A 10,335-nucleotide genomic window follows, 5' to 3' on the forward strand; every position below is an offset into this window, starting at 1 on the left:
CGTCATTTATGACGGCGGCCGAGTTTAGGTTCGTTCTGCGCATCTGACGTCACAAAACAGTCAGCCAATGAACAGAGAACGACGTTGCCAGACCTCGACTGCAGTGCAGAGCACGGACGCGTGTCTTCAGTTTTAGAAATGTTGAGTCATAAATAAAGTAATTGAACAAAATAAATGTCTTGACAGGAGACTTTCTTTTTTAGGAAGTTTGGAAAAGCATTCTTTCTACCAATTGCTTCATATTCTATTAATTAAAACAAACCAGCAATAAGCCTCCTAATTCTGGCGATAGCAAGGAAAGGTGTTTGTATCATTCTCACTAACCGCTTTTTCGCAGTAAAGAACAGCGGTAATTGTTTATTTCCTATTGTACTTCGACGGAACGTGAGTAATTGATAATCATACCAACAGTGTTTGTCGGTATTTTGCGTGAAATTTTAAAGTCCTCTGGGAGATGCATTGAATGACAAGCTGCGTTAGCATAATGGTTAAAGTGTGTGGCTGCCAAGTGAAAGTTTCTGAGTTCAAACCTTAATCGGTGCTTAATATTTTCTTTATTTAAAAACAATATCGAAGTGTCTTAATTCATGAATTTTATTCGTTTGAATGTTATTTTTTGAAATTTCTAGTGGCAACTAAAATCGACCATATGGAAAGTATAAGCTATGGACTTTTACCTCTGCAAACTCTTCAAAATTTCGTGCAGTGGTTTACTGCATCTAATGCTGCACAATAACTGCGTTGAAAATTGAAACAAAATTGTCACTTATGGGGGGAAGGTATCAGTCAAGCAGATGTGTAAAAATCTAATTTTTGGGCCAAATAGTGTTTGTGAAATCGAATGATAGTGTGTCAAAACAGTCCAAACACCATGTGTCTGCACAGGCAAGCAGTGCATGACTACAAAATCGCGCACATCGCGGAATGCGGGTAGCACGTCTCTGTAGCAGCGAAAGGGTTAATGCGGCAGTGGTGGCTTTACTTCATAAACTGCGCGCTCCCCCCTAAACGTAAGTTTGCGAACTATACTATGGTGCTGCTTCTCTTGGCGCGTGCAATTGGCAACGCAGCAATCTCCCGCGCTCTGGGCGGGTATGCGCTAACTGCCAAGATAAAAGAATTGAACTATAGTGTCAATGGTCGAAGTAGTACGCTCACATGGTCGCGTGGGGATGGGGGTGGGGAGGGGGAGTGTCTGCTCGGTTAGGCGGGTCTCTCTGATCTAGAAGAATGTTTCAAAACAGCATTTGTAAGATTAATTTTTGAACTGTCCTATGATCCAGCATAAGCCGTGTCCTCGTTTGTCCGCAGGCTGACACGAGCGGCCTGGACCTGATAGAGCTGGGCGAGAACGTGGTGCGCGCGCAGCAGCGGCAGCAGCACCCGCCGCGCACGCCGTCCAGTTTGGCGGCGAGCAGCACACCCAGCGTGCTCGAGGTCGACACCGAGACGCTCAGCAAGGACGGCGCCGGCTCGCCCACCATCTCGCTGCACCCGCCGCCCACCTACGAGTCCATCTTCGGCTGCTTCGACATGGCGGACCTGCCACCCTCCTACGACGAGATCCTCCGCCAGATCGAGATGCGCGAGTTTCGCGTCGCTAGCAGAGGCGGTGGCAGCGACGGCGGAGGCGGCGATGGCGACACCGGAGGTGGTGGCGAAGAGGAGTGCCTGGCACCTAACGGCCCCCCGCCGGAGGCTGACAGCCGCCAGCCGGAGGCGCAGCCGCTCACTGCGACGATAGCGGAGGCGGAGGAAGATTACGAGCCGGGCGACATACGAGAGAGCAGGGTGTAACGCGCGAGCTCCCACCGCTCCAGACAGTTTCTTGAGGCACCGACAGGTGTCTGCGGGATTTTGAGGACGTTTCCAGTTGACGCATATCCGTTTATCGCATTTTGTGCAGACAATATTGTAGAATGGTAGCCGAACGTATATTTTGTATTTATTGAGACCACGCTTCGACGGTTACTTCAGATCTGCATCCGCAGCTTTCTCGCTCATAATGTTGTCTTACCTTTCTTTTCGGCGCCTCAACGGTTCTTTGCGTTTCGTAAGAGACGGCAGAAAACAGTGGCGGAATATCGGACTGTAACAATCTCTGAGAAAATAGAGTACAACGATCGCGCAAAGTCTCAGATAGTACAGTAGTTTGTAGCTTAAATAAACGCTCAACAACGAACGTGATGTTCGCAAAATCGTACAATATTTTCCATACGTAGGAAGATTTTTTATTATGTACTGAATACACAAAACATTTCACAAGTTTGTGTTTAAAATAAAATCATCTCAATGGGTTTATCAATATTGTACAAAATAATTATGAATTGCAAAGTAGACAGATGGATTACTTTTATCGAAAATTACATAAAACATGAAGTTATTCGTAAGTTTCTAACTGCTAATTAAGAACGTTGGATCTCTCTTTTATTTTCAGTCGTATTTGTTCCGATCCAAACTTGCGAAGAAATGATTTATTTCTTAATGAAATATTAAGACATACAAAACCGTGAGAGCGAGTGTACACAGATTATTATTTAAATTTCGACAAAAGTTTTTGTCGCTCTCGCGTTGCCCTTTTACTTCTCCGGTACAATTTTTGATATTCAAACATACATTACTGTCATGAAACTGTAATTACTATAACACTTGTCCAAATTCTAAATGTCGGATGATGTCTTTTGTCTTCTATGAATTGATTGTACAGCACTTAGATAAGACGATCCCTTGAAGATTCAAGCATACTGTAAGCTTTTGCAATTTCTCTGTAAAAACTTTTTTTTTTTCATTGTCCGATAAAATGTATATCATGCTGAAACACGCATTGTAAATTTAAACAACTGGAATTTTCAAACATTATATGATAATCTAGATAATATGGCACTTAAACGAATAAAAAATCTAGTCCAGTAATTGTAATTATTTGTATAAATTATGTCAGGATGCAAACTTCAGTTACTGCATTCTTGTCATGGCGAAGGATACCATTGGCAGTCAGTGAGAAGCAATTTCATAGCAACTAAGAGGATGCAAGTCAGTGAACAAACCTTTTCGTGGTTTATGCTGACACCATGTACCGATTTATTACTGCATTATGCACCTCTAAATCTTCAACAAACAGGAGTACCAATATCTTAGTAGAGCGATCACACGATATGCTGTGGTTAAAATTGTGAAGAAATTCTTCTGAAAACAGTGCCATGTTCCTCTCTCAAGGCAAACAATGATGTGAAAAGAAACGAAATATAAACCAAATGTATGTTTCCTGTGTCCTAGCCAAGGTACAAAGAGGCCTTCAGCAGAGTGGACAAGTTACTGTAGCGATAACACCATAACTATGTACTCTACACCTCACAAAACAGTCTTGGTAGCACTGGTGCACTTTAGAAACTCATCTTTACGTTGCTATTTCCATTCAGCAAGGAAAAAGACAAAATCCGAAAATATCAGGAAACTAGATGCATTTCTAGGGTATCAGAACGGAATGCACTGAGATCATATGCACTACTGGCCATTAAAATAGCTACACCAAGAAGAAATGCAGATGATAAACGGGTATTCATTGAACAAATATATTATACAACTGAAATGTGATTACATTTTCACGCAATTTGGGTGCACAGATTGTGAGAAATCCTCTGGCCGTAATGACTGCCTTCATACGCATGGGCATTGAGTCAGAGCTTGGATGGCGTGTACAGGTACAGCTGCCCATGCGGCTTCCACACGATACCACAGTTCATCAAGAGTAGTGAATGGCGTATTGTGACGAGCCAGTTGCTCGGCCACCATTGACCAGACGTTTTCAATTGGTGAGAGATCTGGAGAATGTGCTGGCCAGGGCAGCAGTCGAACATTTTCTGTATCCAGAAAGGCCCGTACAGGACCTGCAGCATGCGGTCGAGCATTATCCTGCTGAAATGAAGGGTTTCGCAGGGATCGAATGAAGGGTAGTGCCACGGGTCGTAACACATCTGAAAGGTAACGTCCACTCTTCAAAGTTCCGTCAATACGAACAAGAGGTGACCGAAACGTGTAACCAATAGCACCTCGTACCGTCACGCAGGGTGATACGCCAGTATGGCGATGACGAATACACGCTCCCAATGTGCGTTCACTGCGATGTCGCCAAAAACGGATGCGACCATCATGATGCTGTAAACAGAATCTGGATTCATCCGAAAAAATGAAGTTTTGCCATTCGTGCACCCAGGTTCGTCGTTGAGTACACCATAGCAGGCGCTCCTGTCTGTGATGCAGCGTCAACGGTAACCGCAGCCATGGTCTCAGAGCTGATAGTCCATGCTGCTGCAAACGTCGTCGAACTGTTCGTGCAGATGGTTGTTGTCTTGCAAACGTCCCCATCTGTTAACTCAGGGATCGAGACGTGGCTGCACGATCCGCTACAGCCATGCGGATAAGATGCCTGTCATCTCGACTGCTAGTGATACGAGGCCGTTGGGATCCAGCACGGCGTTCCGTATTACCCTCCTGAACCCTCAGATTCCATATTCTGCTAACAGTTATTGGATCTCGACCAACGCGAGCAGCAATGTCGCGATATGATAAACCGCAATCGCGATAGGCTACAATCCGACCTTTATCAAAGTCGGAATCATGATGGTACGCATTTCTCCTCCTTAAACGAGGCATCACAACGTTCCACCAGGCAACTCCGGTCAACTGCTGAGAAATCTGTTGGAAACCTTCCTCATGTCATCACGTTGCAGGTGTCGCCACCGGCGCCAACCTTGTCTGAATGCTCTGAAAAGCTAATCATTTGCATATCACAGCATCTTCGTCCTGTCGGTTAAATTTCGCGTCTGTAGCACGTCTTCCTGGTGTAGCAATTTTAATGGCCAGTAGTGTAGATATCAAGTGCTTCTTTAGGGTCAACTACAATAAAAAGTAAGACAAAATAATGTTCTGCTCGACAGTCACACTACAATCAAGCCTTTATATTTCTGACTTCGATGGATGCTGTTTACATAGTGTCGCTCCCATTGAATCACATTAACTGAGCTGAAATAAATGGAGCTATTGAGCATGAAATCAGTGAAGAGCATTGGCACTGAAAGAGATCAGTGCAATCTGTTCAGAAATGCTGGATACAAAAGTTTATATGTTGTCTAGACAAGACAGCCTAGACACAATGAGAGGAAGCCGAAAGGCACGCGCTTAAACTCACGCAGGCTGGCGTGAGGTCTGAAACAGGATACGTAATGAATGCTATAAAGAAAAGTACGTAGCTTCTGGAATACTTAACTTTAATCCACATTTGTAGAACATCGCTCTTGATGATACATTAACAGAATCTCAATATCAATTGAATACGGCGCCTTGCTAGGTCGTAGCAAATGTAGCTGAAGGCTATGCTAACTATCGTCTCGGCAAATGAGAGCGTATTTGTCAGTAATCCATCTCAGGCAAAGTCGGCTGTACAACTGGGGCGAGTGCCAGAACGTCTCTCTAGACCTGCCGTGTGGTGGCGCTCGGTCTGCAATTACTGACAGTGGCGACACGCGGGTCCGACGTATACTAATGGACCGCGGCCGATTTAAAGGATACCACCTAGCAAGTGTGGTGTCTGGCGGTGACACCACATTCCTCCCCCGCAAATCGGCGTACGGTTGTGTTATAAGGCTTCCGCCCGCCGTGGGGAGGACCCCATGTTGACGTATGCGACGAGGTGGGGAGCCTACCAACAGGCGAGGCTGTGCCACACGCACCCGGCCATTCGGTCCGAGAGGAGCTAGGAAACGCCTGAAAACCTAGTCCAGGGTGCACGCCAACATGCGGTGTATGCGCCCGTAAAGAGACAGGAGGGGCCGTAGGGTCGACCTCCATCGCGTCGGGGTACCCGACGGGCGAAGACATCTGGTCCAGAGCGGGCAAGGGTTCCATGTCGGAGGACAGCTGGTGACGGGAAGCGATCGGCGGCGCGTGACCCAGGGAGGCGCTTGGCGGCTGCAGCGAAGCGTCCACTGTGGGCGTCGCCGGCGGGAGAACAGGCGGCTGCGGCGCGTCGCCATGGGGCAAAATGGAAGGCAGCGTCGGTAACACCTGGGGATGAGGCGAGCCAGTAGATGGGTCCCCAGGGCGCCGACCGGACGGCACCGTCGCTGAAAGCAGACGGGGAGCGGCAGAACCCGTGCGACGACAGAGGCGCAGCTGATTGAGATGCCGACGCACCTCACCAGAGGCCCCCAAAACCAGATACATAGCGCGGCCGAGGCAGCGAAGAATGCGCCCTGCGAGCCAACGCCGTGAACCTCGATAGTTGCGATAGTATACAACGTCGCCTGGAGCAAAAGCAGGTGGCTGCCGCTGCACAGGAACCTGATGCGGCGGATGTAGCAAAGACGTCAAGGTTCGATGAGGACGACCGTGGAGCAACTCAGCCGGCGAGCGACCATCTCGGGGCTGAGAGCGATACGTGGACAAAAAGAGCAATAACGCGTCCACCCGAGAATGCGACTCTTTCAACTTCAACATCTGCGACTTGAAAGTCCGGACCAATCGTTCAGCGGCACCGTTTGACTGGGGCGAAAACGGCGCGGATGTCAGATGTTGAATACCATTGGCCTTGCAGAATGACTGAAATTCTGCGGACATGAATTGTGGGCCATTGTCGGAAACAATAGTCTGTGGAAGACCTTCAATGCAAAAGATAGTAGATAACGCTTGAATGGTGGCAGATGACGTCGTGGAAGACATCCGCACAACAAAAGGAAAATTACTGAATGAATCTACCACAACCAACCATCGAGCATTCCAGAATGGACCAGCAAAATCGATATGTAAGCGTTGCCAAGGGGAAGTGGCTTTTGGCCATGCAAAGAATTTCCGCGGTGGTGCTGGTTGTTGTTCGGCACACACCATGCAAGAAGAGCACATATGCGTAATTGCGGCATCGAATCCGAACCAAGTACTGTGCTGACGAGCAAGTTGTTTCGTTCTCACTATAACCCAATGTCCTTGGTGGAGAAGCTGTAAGACAGAGGACTGTAACGAACATTGGACGACGACCCTGGACTGATCATTATCAGAACGCAACAGCAAAACACCACGTCGAACAAAAAGTCTCTCCTTGTGAGCAAAAAAATCGGTGAACCAACGGATCCTCGATCCGTGACTTTGACAAGGGCCATTGCGTGGCAACAAAACGCAAAACGGTAGCAAGGACAGGGTCAGCAGCTGTGGCTGTAGCTACACGACGAAAATCAATCGGAAACGATTCGACCACGTCATCGGTTTCCGCATCAATGAACATGCAAGCAAGTTCGGAAGAATCGAATGCTCTATCCTCAGCAACAGGCAAACGGGACAACGCATCGGCGTTTCCGTGCTTAGCAGTGGACCGATACAAGATATCGTAGCGGTACTGCGAGAGGAAAATTGACCAGCGAATGAATTTCTGCGCTGTACGTGGAGGTCCAGGCTTGTTCGGATGAAAAAGCGATGTCAAAGGTTTGTGGTCTGTGATGATGGTAAAGTGACGACCATACAAGAAATCATGGAACTTAGTAACACCAAAGACGAGAGCCAAAGCTTCTCTCTCTATCTGTGAATAATTTCTTTGCGCAGACGAGAGCAATTTGGACGCAAAGGCAATAGGGCGATCGTGTGAACCATCTTTGTGTGCAAGCACAGCACCGATCCCGAAATCCGTTGCATCTACCATCAACAAAAGGGGTTTCTGGGGATCGAATGGCGTAAGGCAAGTATTTGAAAGCAACGCCGATTTCAACTGGCGAAAGGCGCGTTCGCATTCCATCGTCCAGACGAACGGAACACCTTTACGGCGTAAGCGATGAAGCGGAGCTGAAATGGAAGAGGCATGTGGGATATGTTTATGATAATAGTTAACTTTTCCCAGCACACTCTGTAGCTGCTTCAAATTCTGCGGCGAAGGCAAGTCTTGTATGGCACGGAGGTGCTCTGGACTAGGATGTATGCCTTGGGCATTGATTACATGTCCCAGATAGGGTAAGTCGCGAGCAAAAAACACACATTTGTCCTTCCGCAAGCGAAGGCCATTTTGTCGCAAGACCTGAAATAATGTTCGGAGGTTGGCTAAATGTTCTTCTTCCGTCTTTCCGGAGATCACAATATCGTCCAGATAGTTTGCTGCAGTAGGGACCGACGCACAAACAGTTTGCAGATATTGCTGAATCAATGCAGGGGCGGACGCACACCCGAATGGCAGTCTTTTGAATCGATACAAACCAAGATGCGTGTTAACCACCAAGACGCGCTGGGATTCGTCGTCCACTGGTATTTGCAAGTACGCATCTGCTAGGTCCAACTTCGAAAAATATTTACCCGGGCACAGTTTGTCAAAAAGATCTTCCGGGCGGGGTAAAGGAAAAGTTGCAATCACTAGTTGTGGATTCACCGTTGCCTTGAAGTCCACACAAAGCCTCAATTTTCTGGAAGGTTTTGGCAAAATTACTAAGGGTGATGCCCAGAGAGAAGCCTGCACACGTTCAATCACACCTTGTGATTCAAAATCGTGTAAGGTTCTTGCGACCTCATCACGCAATGCGTGGGGAACATTGCGCGCTCTGAAAAATTTCGGTTGCACGTTTACTTTCAGTTCCAAATGTGCTTTATAGTTCTTAGCGCAACCAAGGCCCAGTGCAAAAATGTCTGCAAATTCTTCACATAGACTAGAAACACTGGCTGAAGGCACAGTCTGGTTCACTGATAGGACCTGATTGACTATAGACAAGTTAAACAACTGAAATAAATCCAAACCAAACAAGTTCACAGCAGAAGAAGAACGAAGGACGTAAAAAGACACAAGTTTTGTTTGTCCCTTGTATGTTGCAAGAAGGCTGCACTGTCCTAACACAGGGATATTCTGACCTGAATAACTAACTTAACATTTGCGGCATGCAAGGGAGGTGTGCCCAGTTGTTCGTACGTGTCTTTATTGATCAAGGAAACCGCAGCTCCGGTATCGAGCTGGAATGGTATCACGTGGCCAAGAATGTCCAAGTCCACAAAAAGTTTATTGTCCTGCTGACGACAAGAGCGACTGCCTCGTGCAATTTGAGCAGACACTGGTACAGAATCACTTGCTAATTGACGTGATTTCCGGCGACGTCGACGCACACTTTTTGTGGGACGCACACGGTCACTTTTAGAGAGAGCGGCACTGGGCGGAGTGGAATTAACTACATGAATGTCCATGGCCGAAGGTTCACGAGCCTGAGTATTCTTGGGTCGATTCCGATTCCGGCGCGAAGCAAAGGGCCTGGAATGGTTGTTAGTGTCCGATCTGAGCTTTTTCTGGCAAACACTCTGAACATGTCCTCGTTTATTACAGAAAAAGCAAACAGCTTGGCACGATGGGCAATTCGCACGTGAATGTCTGGTTGAACACCGCAGGCATGATTTCACTGCATTTGCGTGCTGGCGCGGGACACGTGGCGGAGGGCTAGGCGGCAGCTGCGCGGACGAGCGCGAGGGCTGTTTACTGTCCCGTACAGCTCGCCCGGCGGGCCGACTAATGTGACACACGGCTGGCAAAGTTTCAAAAGATGCCTGAGCAAAGTCAAGTGTGTCTTGCCTATCCAATATGTCTATCACTTGTTGAAGGGAGGGATTGACTAGTTTCAAAATTTGCTCCGGTATACGAACATCAGAAACGTTCTGTGCAATTGCATCACGTACCATAGTATCTGAATAAGGGAGTCCACATTCACACTCAAAAGCACAATCCCTTGTAAGGCCTTGCAAAGTTGCAACCCACTCCCGATTAGTTTGACCGGCCGTACGTTTTGTACGAAAGAACGTATACCTTTTTGCAACTACATTGACCGATTCCTTGAAATATGCATCTAATGCAGACAAAATTTCGTCGTAGGACTGAGTTGCTACGTCGCGTCGGGGAAAAAATTTCACTATCACACGGTACGTCTGGACGCCGACACATGACAATAAGTGAGGCTGCCGCTCATTACCTTGAATTCTGTAGGCGGCGAGATGGAATCCAAATTGGCGAGACCACTCTGTGCAGCTTTCCATCGCCGCATCATATGGACGAAAAGGTGGTGCAACTGCATGTTGTGACTGCAGTAGCGGTGGAGCGGCGGCGGCCGCGTCTTTTTGCAGTGCACGTTGACCCTGGACGAGCTGTCCAAGGGCATCCAATAACGCCTGCGTCTGCTGATTCTGCAAGCGATAAAATTCGGACAGTTCATCTGGAGATTGTGGCGAAGCCATGACACAAGTAAATTAGAGCAATACGACCGTTAAATCGTCGTCGCCAAATATGTTGTGTCTAGACAAGACAGCCCAGACACAATGAGAGGAAGCCGAAAGGCA

At 47.5% G+C, this 10,335-nt stretch overlaps 2 protein-coding genes across 3 annotated transcripts in view; one reads left to right on the forward strand and one right to left on the reverse strand.

Moving 5' to 3' along the window:
* The window catches only part of LOC126259446 (uncharacterized), a 369,777-nt gene extending 366,858 nt beyond the window's left edge, over window positions 1–2,919 (forward strand). For both annotated transcript variants that reach the window (XM_049956263.1, XM_049956264.1), the window contains exon 4: window positions 1,312–2,919. In XM_049956263.1, the coding sequence (XP_049812220.1) occupies window positions 1,312–1,797 (486 nt within the window). In that variant the 3' untranslated portion in view covers window positions 1,798–2,919. The remainder of the gene's footprint in view (window positions 1–1,311) is intronic.
* LOC126260515 (putative uncharacterized protein DDB_G0271982) overlaps window positions 2,808–10,335 on the reverse strand; it is a gene marked incomplete at its 5' end in the record, with an annotated part of 9,070 nt that continues 1,542 nt past the window's right edge. The window contains one exon of the mRNA XM_049957848.1: window positions 2,808–2,812. Coding sequence (XP_049813805.1) covers window positions 2,808–2,812 — 5 coding nt within the window. The remainder of the gene's footprint in view (window positions 2,813–10,335) is intronic.

Source organism: Schistocerca nitens, chromosome 5 (genome assembly GCF_023898315.1).
Source record: "Schistocerca nitens isolate TAMUIC-IGC-003100 chromosome 5, iqSchNite1.1, whole genome shotgun sequence".
Lineage (NCBI taxonomy): Eukaryota > Metazoa > Arthropoda > Insecta > Orthoptera > Acrididae > Schistocerca > Schistocerca nitens.